The sequence below is a fragment of the Temnothorax americanus genome, unplaced genomic scaffold (assembly GCF_048541705.1).
Source record: "Temnothorax americanus isolate GAGA-0224 unplaced genomic scaffold, ASM4854170v1 Scaffold73, whole genome shotgun sequence".
Lineage (NCBI taxonomy): Eukaryota > Metazoa > Arthropoda > Insecta > Hymenoptera > Formicidae > Temnothorax > Temnothorax americanus.
Genome location: NW_027509796.1, coordinates 144,779 through 168,812, shown reverse-complemented (window position 1 = coordinate 168,812; position 24,034 = coordinate 144,779). Strand labels below are relative to the sequence as shown.

General features: G+C 40.8%; 1 protein-coding gene and 1 long non-coding RNA gene across 2 annotated transcripts; both read left to right on the top strand.

Moving 5' to 3' along the window:
- Positions 1 to 568: 568 nt before the first annotated feature.
- On the top strand, positions 569 to 2,926 carry LOC143906593 (uncharacterized). The gene is made up of 3 exons (XR_013259573.1): positions 569 to 1,000; positions 1,073 to 1,117; positions 1,633 to 2,926. It is a non-coding gene; the product is annotated as an uncharacterized LOC143906593 (long non-coding RNA).
- A 159-nt stretch (positions 2,927 to 3,085) lies between these two features.
- Positions 3,086 to 23,107, top strand: LOC143906538 (uncharacterized). Its single transcript, XM_077422681.1, has 10 exons — positions 3,086 to 3,706; positions 11,318 to 11,565; positions 11,980 to 12,147; positions 12,516 to 12,683; positions 12,808 to 12,951; positions 13,638 to 13,845; positions 14,213 to 14,339; positions 17,133 to 17,452; positions 18,262 to 19,348; positions 22,839 to 23,107. The coding sequence occupies exons 2-10, from the start codon at positions 11,345 to 11,347 to the stop codon at positions 23,105 to 23,107; spliced, it is 2,712 nt and encodes a 903-aa protein (XP_077278807.1). The 5' UTR covers positions 3,086 to 3,706; positions 11,318 to 11,344.
- The last annotated feature ends 927 nt before the right edge of the window (positions 23,108 to 24,034 follow it).

Here is a 24,034-nt window from a genome sequence, read left to right as displayed (position 1 = left end):
CTCATATTCTACTTAATTTTGTGAACAGAAAATGTAACAAAACGCGCGTCATAAAAGCGAGTTCTTTCTTCACGAATTCCAAACGTGGTTCGTGACATCTTCTTAGTCACCCGTCAGTTGTAATTCACGTTATATCGCAAATGTAAATATCCGAGTAACAAGTAACAAGCAAAATGTATGCGGCGTCGATTTTACGGTGTCCTTTATTTTCGTCGTGAACGTTTACGGACAGCGCCGAAGACAACGACGATGATGAATTGCGCCGTTCGGTCGCCTGCGATCGAGATCCTTTGCGAATGACTCGCAAAAGGTGATGTAAACCAATTATATTTTAACGCTTAATTTATTTCGTAACAAACAATACGCGTGCGCATCAGATAATGCGCTTGTTTTGCGATGCACGATTCGTGCAGCATGCACGAATACCATCGGCAAGTGTTGCTTTCCCGATGCCATTAAGTCAGATATTCAAATTCGACGTAATTACGTTCGTCAAAGAATGGAAAGGGAAAAAAACTACGTGAAATAAACGTGTGGGAGTATCGCAGACGCTGACAAAGGTCCCACAGTTCTGATGAATCTGTGCACGAAACGAGTGACTTGAAGAAATGGTCGTCAACGGAAACCCGTTTTGTGAAGTTAGAAATTCCTTACCTTTAAAATCCTTCCTGAAGGGGCTTCCTGAATTTCTTTCGATATATTCCTACTTGTTTTTATTTCAATCAAACGATTTATAAAAGAGCCAAGATTGTTAAAGCTAATTCTTAATTTGCAAAAATGTATATTTAACTCTTTCTCAACATATTTCAAATCATTCTTTTTTTTTCGCGAAAATATCTGACATCAGCAAAAAAAATGAGTAATACATTGACGTTATGGAATTTTGCAAGGCCGTAAAAGAGAACATATTAAACGATAAGTGAATTAAAAGGAGAACGAAGCGAGCAGCAAAAATAAGGAAATATTTATATCGGTTAAACTGAAAACATTTGCGATTCTGGTAAGAACGAAATGACTTACAATTACGATAACTCACCAACTTTAATATATTTTCTGTTTCGATAACTTTTAGTGTTCCCCGGTGCTTCTAAGAATATGCTTCTAAGAATAGAAAAAGGTGAAGAAATAGAAGAAAAACTCAAATAAAATGTTTTGTATTACTCTTACTTATCACTTAACTCTGTTTACTGTATGTCTATTAACTCATGCATATTAGTCACGTTAATTTAAATTTACTTTTAATTAATAATATGGATACACAAAAAAATATCGTAGTCAAGGAAAGCATCTACTTATTTTATATTTTATTTCTTTTAATTTAAATAATAGTTTTATTCAACAAAGAATATTTTTTTAATAATAGTTTTAAGATATACTTGGCATAAGATATACAAGTCTTAGAAAAGCTCAACGTTTTGTGCTCAAAAGAAGAATTTATTCTTCTTTTAAGAATATTATGAAACTTTATCGAAAAAAATGAATATAGTTTGGAAGAAAAAAAGTTATTCTTGTATATATTATGTATTATATTATAATATTATATCTAATATTATATATAATATTATTGTATATATTATGAATTCTTGCTTTAAGTAAATCCATTCTCAATTCAAATAAATATATTTATTTTAGAGAGCCCCCCCGTAGCCCTCGGCGGGGATCAGGTGGATAAGTTGAGGAGTGGTAAAGGGACGAAGAGAGAGACGGAGGTGCAGGGTTGAAGGAATGTAAGAAGGAAGTTGAGAGGAGGACGAGAGATTGGAGATGAGGCTGAGGGTGACGTGGAGCAGTCGGAAAATGCGGGAGAAGAAAAACGCTATATTTATTTTAGAAACAATATGTTATCTCAGAACAAGTAATTTCTTTTATTTTCATAGGCTAGTTTATTATGATTCTTTAAGTAAGAATATATATATATGAACGACCTGAAATTAATAAATTACTTTTTCTGAAAACTAAATACTGCAGCACTAAGAATATAATCAGAGGGTACGATCTAGTGTCTAGTGTCTAGTATGGTCTGGTAAAGTTAGACTCGTAACCAAAGGACCGGATTTCGAGTTTACCTGATCGCGAGAATTTTAATGTTCCAAACTGTACTCCTCCGCACGAGAACCTCTTAAGAGGCCCTGTGTTCCACTTGAGAATTAAAGAAATCATAACAATATCGTAACAAATTTGTTACAAATTTTGTTACGCAAATAAACTTATTAAAAAAATACTCAGAACTTATTAAATATACTTATTAAAAACTTAGAATAAATAATATTTGCTTGCAGGTGGCATGCACTTTTCTGTACGTACGTGTGCCGTGCATAATATTTAAATATCTACACTAATTTCTTCGTAATTTCTGAATGTACAGATGCTGCAAAAATGATACGATAAAACTGTAAATATAATCATCATTCGGTTATCTTCTATAAGTTGTATACGTATAATCATAACGCATTGATCAGAGGGTAATCTTAATTAAACACTGCACGCCTCTTGTTACACCAGAAACGTTATCTCCGATCTACGAAACCCGCAATTAGATCTCTTTTCTCTCGCACGCGCGAAGATCTGCCAGAAAGCGTGATGACAGGGGCTTCCCCTCACCGGGGAATTCTCGCGGGAGAATAGACGATAACATGGGAAACCGCGCGCGAAGGAAGATAATCATATGCGAGAGATACGACGACGTCATCCGGCATTCTGACCGATTATTCGATCGTCGTTAACTGCATTCCGGACTCGGATGCCCTCTCTCTCTCTCTCTCTCTCTCTCTCTCTCTCTCTCTCTCTCTCTCTCTCTCTCTTTCTCTGTCTCTCTTCATTTCGTATTGCATCACGCACGTAATCGGGATGAAAACGTATAGGTTTGCTCGCGGAGAAGGTCATTTTGACCCGATTAATATTAATCGATGTTAACTCAGAATTCGTAGAATTGCTAACAGCAAGATTGCTTTAAACATCGATTGAAGTTAATCGAAGTTGGGTCGAAACTTCCTCCGCTGCTCAGTGCTCTTCCCCACCACGAAGGTAATCCTGAATGGCCTCCGACGGAATCCTCTGATGCCTCATGCCTCGTTCGTGCGTGCATTCCACCCAGCTCGGTGCTTCGTCGTGAGAATCCCTTCTGCCGGGTACCTCTTTAAAGTCACCGGCGCGTCTTCGGCGTCACTACTCCGCCTCCGGCATCGTTCGGCGTCGCAGGTTCAAAGATCCAACCCGGTGTGGTCCATCCTTGCCTCGACTACGCCCGGCGCGTGGTCTATCCTCCTTTATCCACCGCGCGCGCGAACTGTAAACATTCTGAAAATTATCTAATACACCACGCCCGGCGATCGTTATCGCGGATTGCAAGGTGCTTCTCGCGAGTGTGTGTTGATTCACGGCGAATCTTGGCGACGACGACGCGTTGCGTTGTCTGTTGACGTTCTGTTATTTCATTAAACAACGTGTCTCGTCGCCATCAGAAATCATTTATGGCCTTTGATTTGACCAATTATCTCGATTATATCGTGACGTTTTGCAATTACATTCGTTCCTCGTTGACGTGATCACGAGGTTCGATCAGGCGTTTCGTGATCAGTGTTCAGTGTTTCGCCGGCGCATTCCTCGGATTGATTGGCTGTCAGACCAGTGGAATACTCGTCGCTGAAAACGACGGAACGTTCGTCTTTCTCGTTGAGAGTCTGTGATTAAATTCTGCAAGATTCGGGTAAGAAAAGAAATGAATATACTGAACGATACGCGCCTAAATACCCTCACAGAAAAATACTGTAAGTGATTATTGGCTAGTGATTAATTAATAATTTTGAGTATTAACAGCAATGTTAACAGTGCAAAAAAATTGTCTCGTGAAGTTAGAAATTCCTAGTCTTCGGTTTAATGAGCTTTAAATTCTTTTTCTTTGCTATATTTCGAAGAATAATAACAGTCTCGTTAAGAACTGAATCGGAATTAAGTAGTAGCAATGGAATGAATTCTCGACTCGGACTGAAGATAAAGTGCATTAAAGTGGCGATTAAATCCCCGTCATTAGCATACTATATTATTAGCATATTCTACGGCTATATACTGACACGACGATAATCGACGCTAAGTCAAACGCATCCGAACGCGGTCCATGAATTATGCTGACGCTGCGTCTGAACGCGTATGTGGCGCTAAGCAAGACTGACATGCATCTCGTATCGCATATTGAGTAATACGCGCGTGCTACTTATACGGAACGCGACTCACGAGCGCTCACAAGTTTACGCGTACCTCATTACACGCACGAGGGTATTCCCCGAAATTCTCCCGAAACCGACCGGGGCGGCGAAATGTATAAATAAAATTCCGAATATCGCTCTCTTTCCAAAAGGCGAAAGCAGACGCCGAGCGTTTTTCAAAAATCGCGCGAAAATCGATATATCGGGTACAGTAAAAATTAAAATTATTCTCTAGTATTAGAAATAAATACTAAAGAACAAATACGAAAAATTGTATATCCGGTAACAAAGAACAGGATTTTCATTTTTAACGGGTTTTTCTCTATTTTTCCTCGTGCGAGGGGATTCCCCGATGCTCGAGGGGCTCACCCGGTAAAATGCTAATACAAAGGTATGTACGTGCGATGACTCCTAATTGCCGTTTGAAACCGTACAATCGGCCGGACCGCCGCGATAACATTTAAAGTTGTCAGGTTTTTACCAGATTCGTGTATGTACGCGGTATTTTCAACAGTTAATAATAACTCAACTGCGAGAGAAGTTGGAACGTGATGCCTACACTAAGATCGACTAAAAATAATTAATAACTTAATTATTAATAATTATTAAGTTAAATGTGGTTATTAACAATTCGCGATATGTTAATATTGATAAAATTGATGATATCGAACGTAATTGTTAGTAATTAAACTAATAAACAAATAAAAACTAAAAATATAATTATAAATAATCTTGGTAGCAATATTTTCCGTTATCTTCAATCTCGTATCTATATTAAGCAACTCTGTTTCTGGTTCGCGTATATAGTTAAAATTCGGCGAGAGATGCCGATTCGCGATTCGGGTACCAATTAATCAACAAGACATGATTGACAGTATAAAGTACGTTCTCATAATCGCTCCTACGTGCGAGCGATGCGTAATCGACCGACATACGTATTTACATATGAAGAGTCTGTTACGCAATTGTGTAATCATAGAAATATCGAGGTGGCGATATCAGCTGTTTAAATGGATTAACAGGCCGGAGAGAGAGAGAGAGAGAGAGAGAGAGAGAGAGAGAGAGAGAGAGAGAGAGCAGAGGAAAAGACAGGGAGAAAAAATGCCTGATAAATCTCCTCGATCAATCAAGGTGATGGAAACGTACTCATAAATAATTAAAAAGCGATTTAATTTAACGAGTAAACAGTGTGGGGAAAATCGTTTTTCGCGATAATTCCGTTCCCACAAATTCAATTTTCGACGAGAAATTTTTCCGGCGTTTAACGTTCGACTTAATCGCAAAAATTCGCGGACATCATGGTAAAAGTTATGGTAAAAAGACAGACCGACGAATTCCTTATTCTTTCCAGGATAAACGATCGATCGCTCTCGCGATCGATCTCCTCGAACGTTTACCTTGAACGACACAGAAATCTCTTCCCCCTCTCCCGTCCCGATGACTTTTGACTTGTTTTTCCCCCTGCCGGAGGGTCACGCCTGTACTACACTTTCACTGCAGTCGATTCCTCGGTGCCTAGCACTGCCGCACATTTCAAAAGGCCGTTACTTCTTCCCGCGGCGTTCTCGTTAAGCTGTTCGCGTCGATTGCACCGAGCCGAGTCGACTAACGAACGAGCACTGTTAAATCGCGCCACTGAATCGGCACGAACGGAAAAGATCGGCGCGGTACGATCGCCGATTCCTATGCACGTTCCGCGCAAGCTTTTCGCAACGATTTCCTTTCGCCTCACTTCGAAGGAAAAAAATATATATATATACCGATCGATGGATCGGCATCATCGCGCGCGCGCCAGGCGACTTGCTCCATTCGTGAGGGAACACATGAGAACCGAAAGAATCGGATAGATTAAGATAACGCTTTCGGTATTACGAATAGAGATGTGTAATTTTGCGATATACCGCAATTTTTTTTCTTAAATCGCAATCCGATGTGCAATTAAATTTTTAATCGTAAAATTGCACGATGTAAAATTGCACTATATATATATATATATAATGAAATATTTATTATCCTATATATATATCCTATATATATATTCATTAAATATTTATATAGGAAAATGGTAAAACAAAATGATTTAAATGTAATGAATGCACGTTTGGTTCCGATTATTGAATGCTTATTATTAGCACGGTTTAATTAATCTATTTGAAATTTGTTCCCCTTTATTAATTCGTAAAAATCTCGTATTATATAGAATGTGGTATTTAGGCCCGGTGTGTTGCACCAACATCGCATAATATTTAACCCTTTAGCTTAACTTACCCTTCATCTCTTTCTAACTGTCTCCTTAGAAAGAGACGAAAAGTGAGTTAAGGGGTTAGTCTACTCGAGAATGGTCAAAAAATCGATTTTTTTTTATTGGCTTAAAAAATCCTTTGAACCCTCTAGAATAAGGGACAAAAAGTCTTATACCTGCCAGAACTCGTTTTCATTGAAATTTCGAGCTCCTACCCAAGCGCTCCGGAGTGCTCCGAAACGTCTATCTGCTGCAAATCGTTACCTGTTCGGCGGGTACAACATAACGATTTACCATTCAATTTTAAATTTCTCTAATACACTAACGACACCAACAAATGTCGTTAAAAATACTTTATAGTCAGTCAGAAGTATTTTCAACAGACAGCACGCCAATATTGCATCATTTTGCTCTGAAACGAGTGTTTAGTGGCGCGAAAACCGTGGAAGTGGCATCGTATTTTGCAGCAAGCATTTTTAATCACGGGTACGAGAGTATTCTACAAATGATGGACGTCCTGAACTTACAAATTGGGCCAAATGCCGTCGAAATGTGCGATAAAGCGGATGAGCTGCGAATTGCGATTGCTGACAAGCGGTCGTTCGAGACCTCCAAACAAGAAAGAATTAATAGAAGAATAGCACAATCGGCTCTCGAAGAGAATTTTTACGAGGTGGAAGGTTTACTGTATGACGCAGGAATGGCTGATTAACGGTAAGACGCTTAAAATGCAATTTTTCACTCAAAAAACTAGTACCGAAACTTTAAACGCGTTTTTCTCAAAACTATGTTTTTCAAAACGGTGTACACGATATCTCGAGTTCTAATCGATGAATCGACTTCAAATTTGGTACACATATTCTATGGAATAGTAGTTACGGAATGACGAACGATTTTATCATTATAATATTTTGTTCAATAATTATTAATAATAATAACACGTAATTTGAGTCCAAAAATGCAGCAAAAAATTCAGGAATTTTTTTCTTGACGCCAAAAACAAGGAGAGAAAAAACGCTTCGTCATTCCGTAGACAATACAATATAGTTTATGACTATATTTTTTTTCTTTGTTTCAGACCATCCACATTCCAGAAACCATGTACACCGTTTGACCACCTCTAAAAAACATGGTTGCGCGCGAAGGAGTGCCTTATCGCCATCTTAAAATTTTTCAACGCATAAAAGTTTGGACATGTTCTCGAAACTTTAACAAAGAAAATAAAAAAAAAACATTCATTTATCACCGATACTTCGTCTGAAATTAATTCTTGAAAATTCGCCTGTTTTTGGCTCTCTCGAGTAGACTAACCCCTTAAAGTAAGGTTAAACATTAACGCGTCGTTGGTGTAACCGGGCCTTAAAGATGTATTGCACCTATTTTCAAAGCGCTACCAAGTGGATAAAAATTTGTAAGAATGTTCTTTTAGTCTTCCTGATGTGCTACAAAAAAAATAGAAACAAATCCACTAAACGGTTGCTGAGATATAACGATTTTAATTTTCACTGATTTTACACGTATTCTTATGGGAAGAGACGATTTTGACGGATAAAACAGCTAAAAAATGTTGAAGGAGCGCTACCAATATTTTGAATTTTTTGTACATCTAGTATACGAATAAATGAAAATATCTGCCAAGTTTCAATTATCTTCACTACACCGTTTTAAAGAAATAAATTAATAATTAATAATAATTATTAATTATTAATTATTAATTTTATTAATAATTTGACGTTATAAAGTTGAAATCAGAGCATTTTCACTGCCAAAAGTTTAGGCTCATAAATTACAAAAATCGCAAATAATACTAGAAAAAACATTTGTAAAGTAAAAAATACCTTTGTAGGAGTAAAAATAAGACTCCTACTATCATTTGAGTATCTTACATCTAGATTTACTATGCGTTAAGCGTAGATATTCAAGTATTTCAAATTTCATGCACTTTTGTCTAAGATTGTACCAGTGATACATCCTTAATAAACGTAGAACTAAGAAAATAAACTTAAAATTATTATGGACCTGTACAAGTTTTTATTTACGGCAAGATATGGAAGAAATATATGCCATTTTTTCATATTGCGAATAAACATTTGTATATGTTTATAAATAGTTTAATATTTAAATTTAAAATGGCGTTTTGCGATATAAAATGACACGTGATTTAAAACTGCGTTTATGATATAAATTATAAAATTAAACGCACAATTAAAAATATAACATAAAAATCGCGATGCGATATATATCACATTCGCTGCGATTCTTAAAGAAGATCGCAATCGCGATGCACAATTTTGTAAATCGCATCTCTAATCACATCTCTAATTACGAATCAATGAATTAAAATCGATGGAAAAAAACATGCATCTGCATGAATCATTTTCTTTCTTTTCGTTTCTTTTCTTTTAGCTGTAATTCTATGTCGTAATCGATCGTCATCCGATCGTCGCAGGGTAAGATGCTGTCTTTCGCGGCAACGATTCCTTATCCTTCAACCGCGGATGATCATTATCGGTTTCCCCCCCCCCCACGCACAAAGACGCAGGTATCCCACATACGTGCACATACACATTGTGAACATGTATGTGTATACGTATGTGGAAATGTCTGTTGCCGCGCCGGCAACTGGGGAGGCCCGTTTCCATCCTCAGGCGCGTTATCGCGCGACACTCGCGACAACGACGTGACGATCGTAACGTGAAGAGATCGGAAGATGATACCGAATGACACACCGTATATATACGTCGGATGGAAAAGGCAGCGCGATTATTAAGTGCGTCGACTCTCGCGATTATACACGGTGTCGTAAACGTGTGCTCGCTGTGGACGCGTTGGGAAAGGACGCGTTAGTGTGCTATTGTGAGGGGAAAAGCCGATAGAAGACGTTAAAAGAGGTAGAAGCGACGAAACAATCGCTGATTTATCCGATTTTGTGCGATCTGTTCGTAATTGATTGTGTAATTTTTTTGTTACCGGCGCGATATTTCTGCCACGATATATCTTGACGAATGGTTTACACAATATTTTTCATTTCGAAAAAAATTGTCTTTACGTGTGACAAGTCCGGAGTAATATAAGATTACTCGATGTTAGCTTCTCCAATATAAAGTTCACATATGATAATTAAATTAGTTACTTGCATAATATATTGCAAAATTTAACAATTATAGTACAACAATAAAATATAATTTCGGCGCAATGAGATTTTAGTGTTTCAAAGAATAATTCGACAATTTTATTGACAAGTTCCATGAAACCGTGCCGTCCACTGACTGAGGTTTTTGACACCGGATTGTATTGCTTTTTGCTGCGATTTCACATTGCCGCTGATGCAATCTAATTTTTCGATAATTACGACCCGTGTTTTAAATGAGACAAATTTTCAGCGTTCCTAATATATTCGAGTCGAATCGAATAAATTACGTAACTCTATTTAGAATACAAATCGAGATAATAAAGCTATCCAGATTTTCAGCGCGATAGTAAAATTGCATATTATCGTACATTCTATCGAAGTTTAACGAGATAATTGGTTTCTTTTAAGATATAAGATATATCTCGTATCAATAACAATAAAAAAGTACTGGAAGAATTGGAAAACAGTAATTTTTCAAAAAAGTTCTTACCCGTATGTACATTTTTATTTTTCCAAAAGTGAAACTATGAGAGTTTAATTATACTCCGGTTAATATACAAAATTGTATATCTTTTTTTTAAGAAAATAATAAAAAAGAGATAAAACAAAGGGAAATATACTTCTTTTAGGGCCAGTAACGTCGATTAACTGTAACCTTCGATTAACCTCACTTCTTCATCTTTTTCTAACTGTCCCCCTTAGAAAGAGACGAAGAGTGAGTTTAATCGAAGGTTATACAGTTAATCGGAGATGGTGAAACCGACCCTTTTAGACGTACGAAAAGTTCTTGCAAAACACTTTTGTCCAAAAATTGTAATTACAATACTTTTATACTTTTCATTCGACGTGATTTCCTCTAAGCGAATCTTTAATTAACTAACACGATAAATTGACAATATGCCCTCCGGGTCATAACACATGAAAAAAATATCTCTTCTTGTCAGATGCTGCAGGTAGATATCGCGCAATTATTATCTCTAATATTATCTCTAATAAGATCCAGGAAGTGAGGATTTACTATCATCAATAACATCGTATAGAAACTTAACTTTCAATCCTTGATCCGCAAAAAAGATTAGATTGCTTTGGGTAAGATAAATCTAAACAATGAAAGGGGGGAGTAAGGAAGAGATGGAGATAAATATTTCTTTTGAAACAAATATATGTAACAGTGAAAAGCTTGACTACGCGGAAATTGCTCTCGGAGACCTGAGAAGATACTATTTCTTTATAGTAAGCTAATATACTGCACTGACACAGAATTTACACGGTAACGAAATAACTCTCTGAAGTCGTGAAAATATATTAAAGATGCACGAGTCGGCGTCTTTAACTGCTGACTGTAATAAATGATGCACGAGAAATGTCCAGATAAAGCTCGGTCGTAAAAACAGATTAGGCACGTATCTTCGTAACGAATTTTGAAGAGATCGAGCAGAAACTGCAGTACGCGAAAGCGAAAAACATTAAACGGTGGATTAATCCAATATTATATTATTAGATAATTTTAATATTTTTTTATCAATTTCCATCCACGTATTTTCAAGATATTGATTAAGATTTAGATTCGACAGTTAAATCTTAAATTATCTTTTAACACTTTACCCAAATCTCTTGTACGATAATTATTCGATAAATTAAATATTTAACAGAACAGAAATTAATCTTTTTGTTCACGCGAATCTGTAATGCGATATCTTGTAAGATTGATCACATTATTAAAACTTGTTGCGTTTGCAGTGAGGAGGAATCGGAAGATTCATCACCATGTCGCTAATAGATGCGTTGCTCGCGGCGGTGGGCATTAACGACACGTCGTCTTATCACGGCGATGGAGACCATCATCACCCCAAGGACTCGGAACATGACGTATTGGTCGCTAAGGCCGTCACCATGGTGGTTTTGTGCACTGTCAGCACGATCATGGGCATCATGCCGATGTTTCTGGCCAAGTGGTTGAAATGGGACATGAGCGGTCAAAATCCCAGGTAAAAATGTCATCTTAAGCGAGGAACAGTCTAACCGTATAGATCACGATAAGAATTATCGCAATAGTTCTCAAGAGAGTTACTTAATCGCGTATTGTTTAACTGTTCAACTATTTACACTTTCATAAGTTATATGACAATAATCTTGATAATATTTTCTGATACTTTTACTTATCTGTAGAAAAACTCCACGAGATAAATATAAACATTGAAATTAATTTATTTATATTTCGCGAATATTCTCTCTCTCGTACGACAAAGAGTACGCGAAAAATTAGTAAAATCGAAGAACAATTCAAATGACATAGGTATAAAATAACATATATTTGCGTGTGTCTCGCCGATATCGTTTTAAGACCGATGGATGTAAGTTGACGAGTTAAATCACTATAAGTATCGTTTTATCGCGCGTAGATCAACGAGGATGGTGAGTATTCTACTTGGCTTCGGCGGAGGCGTGCTCTTCAGCACGACGTTCCTCCACTTGATACCAGAAGTCGCGGAAGGCGTAGACCACCTCGTTGAGTCTGGCCAGATGGCACGGCTCAACTTTTCACTGGCAGACATGCTTGCATGCGCCGGGTGAGTCAGAATCCTTTGACATCATTAGATGCAAAATATAGATGCAAAATAAAGTAAAAATTACCTCCGCGGACGTGGAATATGTATCTCACCAGTGAGATATCTTCGTCTCAATCAGAAGCAATATATATTATTTGTTATTCAATTTAAAATGAAATTATTTATCTGATCGTATAAAAATTATTAAATTTAAAATTATTTATCTAATCGCGATGAAGATAAATTACTTGCACACTTAATTCAACGCAATTTTACGATGACATGTTAATCTTATTATATTTTTTAATAATGTTAAATCTACAAATATCGCTGAAATAGCACACACTTCGGGATTAGGACAATTAATTTACCGCGGATTTCCACCGCAGGTTTTTCATTATGTATCTCGTGGAGGAGTCTGTGCACACGTATCTCAGGAGGCGGCAAACGGATAAGCAGGATACCGTCAAGAAGGACGTGAATCTCAGCACGAACGAATTGGTGGAGAACGGCGGCCAAATGCCGCCGCCGGGCGATTGCAGCGGTCACGCACACACGTAAGCCTGTTTGCGCGCTCCCGACTTTATCAATCGTTTTATATATCATTATGTCGTGCCGATGACACTTCGGCGGCGCGAAGAAACCGCGAGAAAAACTTCATCCTCTCTTATTAATTTATAGGGGCCACAGCCATTTACCGGCGATAATGGACGACGACTTCGTGATAACTTCGCTGAGAGGATTATTAATAGTGCTTGGCTTATCCGTGCACGAGCTGTTCGAGGGACTGGCGATCGGTTTAGAGAGTTCAGCCGGTCACGTCTGGTAATTGCATCGCGAATGTCTCTTCAATTCCTAATTCGAGCCGCGCTCATCTGCCCTCGTGCTCTAAATTAAACCGTTAAAGCGGGGACCGACAAACTCCCTCATGCTATTGAATGTAGCATTATTTTCACAAACTGCTCTGCGTTTGTAATTGTAATGAAAAAAAAACGTTTCAATAATTTTGAATTATACCAATTTTATTGGTATAATTTGGATTCAAGAACTAAAATTAATATAAAGTTTTTTAAAACATTGTTATTAAGCTTGAATTAATAAGCGCTGAGATTACACTATACAAATTCAAAAGTGTGTCATTTTTATACGCATATCTAAAAATGACACATATTTGACTATAGCTCTTTTTACATGTTTCTTCATGTGTTAAATTACGTTATTTAACACATTTATCACGTTAATCGTATTAAATTAAAAGTTAATACGTTCAATCGCGTTAAATGGTGCGTGATTTAAAAACGGTAAAAAATGTGTAAGAAAAGCTTCAGCTAAAAAGCACACTTGGATTTGCAGTGTAAGCTCTTAAATTAGCTGATGCTTAATAAAGTCCACCTTACAATTAGTAATCGCGCCACATATTTTCACGTACCGTCGGATTTAAGTCGCTCTCGTAAAAAGATCGAGAGCGGCGATATGACAAACAATACGAACTCTATCTGATTCGCCCGTAGGTACATGTTCCTCGCGGTGGCGTCGCATAAATTCGTAATTGCCTTCTGCATCGGCGTTGAACTGATCGCGTGCAGAACCAGGACGTACCTGTCCGTGATTTACACGTGCACGTTCGCCGTGGTGTCGCCGATAGGAATCGGCATCGGGATGGCACTCGTCGGCGGCGGAAGCGCGTCCGGCAGCGGACCGATGGCGGTGATATTGCAGGCAAGTTTCTCAATCTTTTGATGAGGGGAAATATCAATTCGACGAGATAAAACATTTCAATAACACAACCGATGACACATTCATAATACGCGTGTCAGAGGAAAATCTTCATTTTCAAATAACACTCGGGATTCTGTGTAATCTATGACTGATCAAGCAGCAATAGCGCGGTATATGTAAGGTAAATGTATACCGATGCCGGGACACTTAAGACCTACGTCTGGACCTTTATCATTTTAATTTTTAATTTTAATTTTTAAATAAGTATAACGCGCGAATTAAAATAAAAGATATTTTTATCTTTGATTTTTACCTTAAAAACGCGTGGAAAAAAAAATACCTTTATCGCTTTCTCTTCTCGTCGCAGGGATTGGCGTCGGGAACCCTCCTCTACGTGGTGTTCTTCGAGATCTTGCAGGAGCATCGCACCGGGCTGAGGCAGTACCTCTCGATCCTCATCGGCTTCCTCGTGATGTTCGGGCTCCAGATGTTGAGTAAGTATAAACGATTTTATTTCGCGCTAAACGACATCGTTTTTACATCCCTCGGTGATAGCAGGCGTATAAGAATCGGGGTATTTAGCGCTTTAAGTAAACACCCGATCTTTGCGCTCCGTTAAACGGGTTTCTCATATCTAACAAATAAGACTGGGAATTTTAATAGATAAGAATACTGTGTTGAGAGATACGTCTTGCACTTACTTATCGGCTCGTCCGTCTTCTGGAAGTGCGCAATCTTTCCTCGTATCAATTACGTGGAAAAATAAGAACTAACGATAAAAAAAATGATATTTATAAACGAGAATAGTTTGTAAGAATAGCATTACGCGATAAGAGAATCTAGATTATGCGTAATTAATGATCAGTTTATTTCTCAAGTTCCTAGCTGGGATAATTTTCGACCAATGTGAGTTTTTCTCTAATAATTAATAGATACGATTCTTTTTTCTCTCCAAACAAAATCCACATTAATATAACGTAAGAACGAAAAGATACGTTTTAATTAGATGAAAGCACACAAATCAAGTGGGAAAGAACGCGACAGCATTGTGTGAATGAAATTTCGAGATGTACCGAACGAGGATAATGGCCGAGTGTATGTATCCGAGGTCAAAGATCATCGACGCGGCCGACACTTATCGATTCTCAGCGAGTAATTATTGTCGCTAGTCAACAGTCAGCTTATCGCGACGTATATAAGTGTCCGTACGCGCGTTCGTTATAGTTTTAAAAGAGCGAACAGGCAACGCGCTTTTGTCGAAGCTAACATTCAAAATGACGTACAAATTGTACATACTGCAGGATATGATATAGCATGGGAAGAGCGGAAAGGGAGAGGGGGGAGAAAGAGAATGGAGCACAAAACGCAAAGGACATCCTGCCTGATGATTCATGCGCGGCACGGTTTCCCGTAACGTTTGATTTTGCTCGTCGTCGTGAAAAATTCTCCCGCTTGCAGTCACTCAATTGTCGTTCGACGATAATCAGAAAAATTGTCGACACGAAAAAGCGCTCCGTTCGCTCGGTTTATTTTATGAGTCAATCAAATTGTGTCTTTTCTTGACTCGCGCGCGGTGTCCTTCAAATTCGCTAGCGCGACTTATCACTCATCAGCGATCGTAAGAAGTAAAGGGAAAAATGTGGAAATTATCGCAAACGTAACGTAAATTACGCCGTCGTCGATTTCGACTTGAGCTTTAATGACTTCGAGGACGTTCAATGGAGTATCCAACGTGATAATGGTATATCCTTTCGCTTTTCGCGCGAAAAGGGTGAAAGTATCCATATAGAGCCGGCAAATAATCACGGAGACGTGATCGTCTCGTTGGCCCACATCGCTAAATTCATTCGCTTTTGCTTCGAAAGTGACTTCGAGTGCAGTGCCAACGTCTTTACTTTTACATTTTCTCATCCGTATCACAACGTAATAGAAATTGAATAAATCTCTCTCAATTAAGAGAAATTAATTTCTACGAAATTGCGCCGCTGAATCTTCTCGGGAAGAAAGCTCCAGGGGGGTTGATTTCTTGGGAATTTTCGGACTCTTCTTATCTCTCCGTTCCTTCACTTACTTGTCAGCCTCTTATTGTCAGTCATCCTCGTTATGCCGCCGCCACACTCAAGAAGATTCATTTCTTTTGCGGTCTAATTCGCGGCGCGAACGTTATTTACGACACTGTGGGCGCGAACGTGTAATAGACCGCGTCTGCACGCGTGCCCTTTGCACGTATACACGACGACGTCTCCGAGTGTCGTCGACGAACCTCTTTCCATTCACGCGTGTGCACGTGTGTTGTACACGCGCCTACGCACGAACGCGTTCCCTCCGCCGTCTGCGCGAAGGAGGGAAAACGCATCACGCGTCGCTCCTCGTCGGACACGGACCAGTTACTGCGGTGTAACCGATGTTTAGCATGCCCAACAATTGCTTAAAAACAAAATGGAAATTCAGCATTCACTTAACTTTTCTTCCTTATTGCTTTCTTCTCCTCGAGCTCCTTTACTTGTCCTTTCCTCGCTTCATTTAATTCATGGCAGTCAAGTTCTTTGTATCGCACACTTTTTCTCTATATTTTTATCTTCTCTCACGTCCTTCCTTTTCTTCTTTTCCGTTTTTTCCTCCTCCTTTCCATTCTACTTCCGTTCCCCGTGCGTTCCCGTTCTCTTTTTTCTCCCCTCCTTCGATTTCGCGTGCATCTCGACGAGGGCCGTCAGTCTTGTACGCCACTTAATGAGGGACGATCAGTCGTGGTGCAGGTGCCAGAAAGAGTATGCACGCTGACAAGTGAACGTTGGACAAGGACGAGCGTAGCGGTCGCGAGAGTGGGCAGGAAACGGTTCGGTTCGCACTATGTAAGACGACGAGGCGGCGGCCGAGGGGTCCGATCGAGCCGAGTTCCCCTCGAGACCGGAGTCCGGAGTAGTGTCCGATCGGCCGTCGCGCCGCGTGGAGCTTACCGCCGTTCGCGATCGTTCGTTTCGCGCAAGATCGCAAAAGATACAGCCAATCGAGGAACCTCAGGTTCCAGTTTCCGACGCGGGTTGCCGCGAACGTCCTCTCGATTGTCCTCGCGCGAGAGAGTCCTCGAGAATCGGAGAACGGGACGTCCTCGATAGAAAGTGTGGGGATTGGGAGATGAATCTCGTCGACAGGAACGCGCGAATGAGAGAAGTGGTGAAGTGGTGACGAGAGAAGTAAACTCTCTTGCAGGCAGATTTTACTCTCGACACTTCACTCGCGTATGTTTGCCGAGATATACGTGGTGATTGCTGCCTCGATATTGTGAAATCCTCGAAAAAGAAGACGAGGGAGCAAAGTTCCTTTCTTCATATCTTCGTTATATCAATATCGGTCGAACGAAATGGAGGTGGACAAGACGTCCAATATTCTTCTGATGTCGAAGATCGGCGCGATGGTTGGTCTTGGCTTCGGTTCCCTCGCCCTGGGAACGTTGCCGTTGATGGTGGGACGTTACAGGACCAAGAGGCGACTTCGTGAGAAACGTCGCCAAGCGATCTCCTCCAATCATTCCAGCACCTTCACGTCGACCTCGACGTCCAACGCGTCCACGCCGATCGTCGACTCGGCCTCCGCGACGAACAAGCAAGTACGTCTGAGAAACGGTCTGAGAAATCCTCGATAGAGTTAGCAATATCTGGTCCACTTCCGCAGCTCTCCGGAAGGCTCGTCTTTGTGCCGGTCGTAAATCGAATTCGACTTGCCGCTGATGTTTTCAGTCAAAGTCATATTCGTGGAAAAATAACGGATATAACTAAGGATACCGGTGGAATATCCTTGACACCGATATCCTAGCATATCTATTAAATATATTTGCGCTGCATATGTAGACCGTTTCTTTTTAATTCTACGGTGTTTTAAATTCCTGAATATCAATCAGTTTTACGTTCTATAATACCGTCACTGAGTCTTTACGTGTCTTTTAAGTACTATCTAATGTATCAATATACGCGCAATCGCAAACATACCTAAAACGGCACAAAGTCGAGACGGATAATATTTGATAACATTTGATTGGAAGGAATAAGGGAATAGGGAGGCCGTGCTTGCAAAAGATGTTTACTTCCACAACTCGCTTAATGATTGACGCTCGATCTTGTTATCCGGAGTAGCTGCTGATTACGGGGTGCTCGGTATTTTACAATTGGCAATTTGTGGACTATTTGGAGTCAATTGAGTCTTGATTCTTTTAGCTGCAAACACCGTGTACATGTATTTAATTATAGTAGCGGAAGCAAGTAAAAATTTAAACGATCAATTGCAACTTTTTCGTATAATTTAAAAAGCGACTCCAAAGCGGTCAAAGAGTCTGTAGAAATTGGTAACCCGAGCGCCCTATCTAACAAATATAAATCCTAAAAAAATATGGATCCCAAAGCATCGCGGCATCGTCCTCAGGGTCTCTTGACGTCGCTCTTGCTCTGCTTCGGCGGCGGCGTGCTCCTGTTTACGACGTTCGTACATCTGGCACCGGAAGTGCGCGCCAGCGTTGAGAATCACCAGTCGAACGGACAGCTGCCCAATTTGGGTACCCTCGGTCTGGCGGAGCTGCTCTTCTGCAGCGGCTTCTTCCTCGTTTATCTGGTCGAGGAAGCCGTGCATGCCGTCCTCACCGGCAAACCCGAGTCTTCGGAGGCGTTGCTCTACCGGACGGTGTCGGTGCGAAGATGCAACAACAATCAGACGGGTCCGTCGGGTTCGTCGATGATGTCGAACGGCTCGATCACCACCGTGTCCACGACGACCAAGTCCACCGTGTGGAAAGACACCGACGATACCGAGGGTAACCTGCATCGAGTGAACGTAGACCGGTCAAAACTCCAGCTCGACGATTCTCGCGATCAGGCGGGCAAGGACGACAAGGTGCTGCCGGCTATATTCGTCCTGCCGGTCGCGTTAGCGGACGAGGGACATCGGGTTGTCCAGAAGCATTCCGATTTAGAGCTAGCGATGCCGGAACTGGGCTACTCGGTCAATCATCATCATCATCATCATCATTCCCACGACCATCATCAGCACGGCGCGATGATGCAGAATACCTCGGTGCAAGGACTGCTGACCGTGCTCGCGTTGTCCTTTCACGCGATATTCGAGGGTCTGGCGGTGGGTCTGGAACCGTCCATCAGTTCGGTCGTGTATCTGGCGGCCGCTATCGCGACTCACAAACTGGTGATCTCCTTCTGCGTGGGAATGGAGCTCTACGTGGCCGGCGCGTCGACCAAGACCATCCTCGGCTACCTGTCGATCTTCTCCATGGTCACGCCGATCGGGATCGCCGTGGGACTCGTCCTCGATCATTTCAAGAACGACAGCGAGAACCTGGGGCCTACACCCACCATACTCCAGGGCATGGCGGCCGGCACCCTGCTCTACGTGGTGTTCTTCGAGGTGCTGGCGCGGGAGAGGGCGAACGAGAAGAGCGGCTTGCTGCAGCTGGTCGCAATCATTATCGGCTTCGCGCTGATGCTGGGCCTGCAGATCGCCAGTGAGTTCGTTTCCCGGAAGACGAGGGGAATCCCGCGCGTCTCTAGAGGCGCATCGAAGCGTATCGCGACGCGACACACCGCCGATGCGCCGGATAAATGCATTATCGTCATCGCGCTCCGAACCGTCGTCCTTCAGCGTGGCCCGCGCATACTGCGCGTTTCCGTTTTCCTCTTGCTTCTCGCGTGACCGGTGAATTTCCGCGTGTCAAAACCGGGAAATCGCGCGGCGCGCGAATTTATTGCCGTAGGGTGAAAGTCCATCCCGGGGCACCATTAGGATTCACCGGAAGCCATCTCTTCCTCGACTTCCTCGATTCAAATTTGCATGACGTATACGAGGATGCATTTATTATTCACAGAGGCCAGTTTTATCCTGAATAATTCAGACATTTTTTCCAGGATGCTTTAAGGTATTATGTAACATTTTACTTGTGTGCGTCGATTGTCGATTCAATGTGCACTTTCTCTAGGCGGAAAAGTCGATTGAGCGCCGTTCGATATCCTCGCGATTAAAAATTTTCAGAATCGCTCCCGTCTCGGTGCAAACCTGTTACAGGTACGCTCTTGATACACTTCACGTGTTGGTTCATCGCGTAGTTGTCTAATCTATCGATTTGCCCTAAACCGACGAGGTACGACCTGAAAAGTCAGGGTCAGGACAAATTGGAGAAGTGGGAGAAGTGGAAGGATCTCTCGTGGCAAAAATTCTCGTAGCGTGCAACGCTCGTTCGTTCGAAACTTGCCGCGAAAATAGATCTTATCGAGAAGTTATTCCGTTAAAAATTACATACGAATCCAGCAGACACTTGTATAGGGGACATACGCATACATATATGTATGTACGAATACGCCTGTACGCAGATAAATTATTCGCTGCTCTCGAAACGCCAGCCGATAAACTCTGTTCGCTTTTGATAATTTAAGCTACTTTGTTGTGATTGTTATTCCAGTCGAATGCAGTTAATGACTTTGATAAAATGACGCGGATTATGGATTCTAGCAGAAGCGACAAGTTATTCCGTATTAATCGGAAAATCTGATTCCAATTCGTACTTTGAGATTATATTCCCGTTCCTCTTTTCACAGTCAAGGACATTTGCCTTTATTTTTACGATCCGATATTTCGTCTCCAGAGCGAGGCCTTTTTCTCTTCTTTAATTTTTTCAGCATGTAAAAACATGCAACACATTACCAAATACATTATGTAATTGGAAATAACACCTAAAAGGATTTCATCTCTGACTACATAAAAAAAAGTTTATGTGGCTCGGTATAGCTCGTTCCATTAATTCCGAATATTTTCGACAAGGTTGAAGACTTAATTATAATATCGCTGACGCGATATTCGATCGAACGCATGCCGCATGCCGCATATATTACTTTGTACCCAATAACAGATTGCACGCGTGTCATTTCGCCGAGAAAGTAACAACAGGTGGCAGAGATGAATCGTAATAACGGTTATACACCTCTGCGGATGTCACCCGTTACGCAATCTTAAATGCATCCTGACCTTCTCACGAGAATGCGAAAGATTCGCGAAAGATCGCGAGAGATCGTATAGCTGCAATGTTCCGTTTCCACTCAAAATGACGCAATATGCTACACGCATTAACAAATCTTGCTATACCATATCCGTTAAACGGTTTATTGGAGCATTTACTCTGCATAAAATACGAGCTCGTTACTCCTACTCGTGACTGTACGAAACGTGAACTTTTACACAACTCGCGTCGGCTGCCATATGATTGGCAAATTGCATACGGAAACAACCCACTTCTTCCAAGACAGACGCACGGGTTTCACGTGGCGGCACGCTGGAATGACCGTGCGTTAAGTACGGGAGGGAACATTGTCATGCTGACGACAAGCAGACGAATCTCGATCTCATAAGGGATCTGCTTATAATCCCAAGGCTTTCTCTCCGCCCATGGCAATGACCCGGGACGGGTAGGTCGATGGACGATCGACGACCGACTTTCGACGGCTTTCTCGACCGTTTGACGGCATTTTGCGATGACGAAATTGCCGTCGAGTGTCTGAGTACCGTTTGGAGAAGTTTTTATGTATATGTATACACGCGCGGAAGTTAATTACGGAGCGCTTCGCGATGAACGGCTGCCGACCGATGCAGTGGAAACGGACGGTGCATGATCAGACGCGCGACTAGCATGGCACGCGTTTAAGTTTATATAGGAGTTCAAACTTTATCGCAAAAAATAATATTTCAAGGAAACTTTTATATTCATTGTATTACTAACGTATTATTAGCTCAGATAACTAATAACGGTATCGAGATGATTCCAGGATGATAACTGAAATCGTCGATTATTACTTATTGGAGAGCTTTCTTATATTCGGCTCGACCAAGCCGCTCGCTTTATCGTCAGAAGATTCGCTACATTATCGTTGATTAGATACTTTCCGATGCTTAGTTGAGTCCAATAATGTAACGTTAAGTATTACCGTGCTTCGCGACGGGCCGACCTTTCTCTTTCGCGATGATAACTATAATAAAAACTAATCTCTTGCTCTTACCAAATTATCCCGTAAAAGCATATGAAGATTTAAAAAATAATAATAAATTAAAAATAAATTAAAATACATTCACAAATACGTATTTCCGCAAAGTTAAATAACAAAAACAATAATGACTTGCTTCACCAGTAAATAATTTTTTAATTAAAATAAATTCACAAACATGTATTTCCACAAAGTTAAATAACAAAGTTGAATAACAAAAACAATGACTATGCTTCATCAGTAAGTAATTAAATAATTAATGTAGATAGCTCTTAATCGACCCAACTGGCGACATTTATTAATTTAATATCACAACGTTTCACACACACACACACAAGTGTGTAATATAATAGACTTAAGACTCTTGGTTAAAATTTTTTGTGAATCTACTATATCACACACACTTGATAAGAACAAAAAACCATCGTCGAAACGTCATGATATTAGGTGCTTTCCATATTACATCAAAACTCAGATAATTCTCACTTGTGACGTCGTTCTATCCGTTTTGGCAATTAATGCATAATAAAAACAGAATGACATCACAAGTGAGAATTATCTGAGTTTTGATGTAAATAAAAAGCACCTATTAATATAATAAATGTAGCCAGGTGGGCCGATTAAAAGCTACCCGCGAAAGTTAACTTATTTAAAAAATCAAGGAGTGAGACTTTAGAATTCAATTGTTCCTTCATCTAACAATATAACAAATGTGGAATAAAGAGAGAGAGAGAGAGAGAGAGATGGAAGAACCTATTTCTTAATTTAGAAAAACGGAAATTAAGACACACGGAGAAACGCGCAAAACAGTTCAATCACTCTAATTCCTCATTTCCGCAATTGGGGAGGTATAACTTTGCAAAATGAATTGCCGCGCCAGTTCCTTTCACAGATCTCGCGACTGGTTACCTCCGCGCTTAAAAAAATCGCCTGAAAATCTCAAACATCCACGCTTTCTGTCTACAGCCGCCCATTCCCACTCGCACGGGCATTCGCACGATGGCCACAACCACACGCATACGATGGAGGAGCAATACGATCACGATCGCGACCACGATCATGATCACGATCGCGATCACGACCGCGATCACAAGCACAACGTCGTCACGGGGGCGATCGACAAGGTGACCGACAGCATCGCCGAGGCCCTCTCCAACGCCTTCACGTCCTCGCCGTCTACGGGACAGTCGAACGACGCGAGCGAGATCAGCCCGTTAAACCCTCAGCGCAGTTAGGGGTCCGATGTTCGGGTTCCCGCAAGTACCAAGCTCCACGGCTGAATCCTCTTCAGAGATTCAGCGCAATCAAGATCTCTCGGGAAGCTCGAGGTTCTCGAGATGCCTTTACTCAGGGGACTCTTATCACGCGCATTTTTTTATCACTTAGCGAAATAAGAAAATGAGATATTGAGACGAGAGAGGTAGATCAGGGTCGAGCTGACTTTTTACCGTGTGAATTTTTGCGCGCCGGGGAAAATCGGATCGGCGAATCCGAGACCACACGTTTTCCTCACAGACGTGGCGCAAACGGCGGGAAACTCGTGTCGCGCACCGCTGCGCAACGTTGCATTACGATAAGACGTACGTCTTTCATCGACTGGAAACTCCGACTGGAAACTGCGCGTCGGAGAAGAAACTTTACGGACTTCTGACGCTTTCGCTAGACTATCGCGAATAGGTCAGAAGAATTTCTCGCTCAAAGTCGCGATCGGTAAAAGACGCTCGCGCGCCGATATATTATATTTGTGTACGAGGCGAGTTTATTTTTTTTTTTTTTTTTAGATACGAATAGTGAATAAGTTAATCTGTAGTTGCATGATTATTTATAATAAGTGCCTTCGAGACCAAGATACTCCACGGTATCGAAAATATTTATTGGTAGTAATGTACGAAGGCGTTCTCTAGAGTTTACACAGTTGATCTAGCAATATAAAAAGAAATGGACGCCGAGCTTATCGCGAGAGCCGCGGTCCATCGATTTCCTAATAACTCAACGAATCCGTGCAGGCTATGCGCATTTATAATAAGGAATTTTAATAAATTATCACAGATATTTTTTATTAAGACCGTCGCATTCTTTTACCTATAGCGATAGAACGAAATGGGAATCCGGCAGATTTTTCAGACCTCGTGATTTCCTAAATATTCATCTTCCTTCATATT

Excerpts from the sequence above, each read along its gene's own strand:
- LOC143906538 (XM_077422681.1), top strand. The coding sequence starts at position 11,345 with ATGTCGCTAATAGATGCGTTGCTCGCGGCGGTGGGCATTAACGACACG. Across the intron at positions 12,148-12,515 it reads GACATGCTTGCATGCGCCGG|GTTTTTCATTATGTATCTCG; the intron begins GTGAGTCAGAAT and ends TTTCCACCGCAG. Across the intron at positions 19,349-22,838 it reads GCTGGGCCTGCAGATCGCCA|CCGCCCATTCCCACTCGCAC; the intron begins GTGAGTTCGTTT and ends TTCTGTCTACAG.